General features: G+C 63.2%; 1 protein-coding gene across 1 annotated transcript in view; it reads right to left on the reverse strand.

Annotated features, from left to right (window-relative positions):
- FMNL2 (formin like 2) overlaps window positions 1-323 on the reverse strand; it is a 51435-nt gene that overhangs the window by 15254 nt on the left and 35858 nt on the right. Inside the window, exon 15 of the mRNA XM_017736019.1 lies at window positions 297-322. Coding sequence (XP_017591508.1) covers window positions 297-322 — 26 coding nt within the window. The remainder of the gene's footprint in view (window positions 1-296; window position 323) is intronic.

A 323-nucleotide genomic window follows, 5' to 3' on the forward strand; every position in this document is an offset into this window, starting at 1 on the left:
CGGGCACTGTGGGATGGAGGGAAAATGGAGTTAGCATGGAGTGAAGGGTCACAAAGGAAGAGCCACAATATCCCCACTGTCCCCTCCCCAGAGCCACAACATCCCCTGGGGTCCCCTCCCCACCCTGAGCCACCAAAGGCCTTCAGCACCTGGAAGTGCCCTCAGGAAAGGAGGGACCAATTTTTCCATCCACGGAAAAACAGGAGATGGAGGGGGCAGCCGGGAGGGGGTCGGGCTCTGCTGCCAGGGAACAGGGCCAGGAGGAGAGGGAACGGCCTCAGGCTGGGCCAGGGGAGGGGCAGGGGGGGAACCAGCGAGGACGT

The sequence above is a fragment of the Corvus brachyrhynchos genome, unplaced genomic scaffold (assembly GCF_000691975.1).
Source record: "Corvus brachyrhynchos isolate BGI_N302 unplaced genomic scaffold, ASM69197v1 scaffold45, whole genome shotgun sequence".
NCBI classification, from domain to species: domain Eukaryota; kingdom Metazoa; phylum Chordata; class Aves; order Passeriformes; family Corvidae; genus Corvus; species Corvus brachyrhynchos.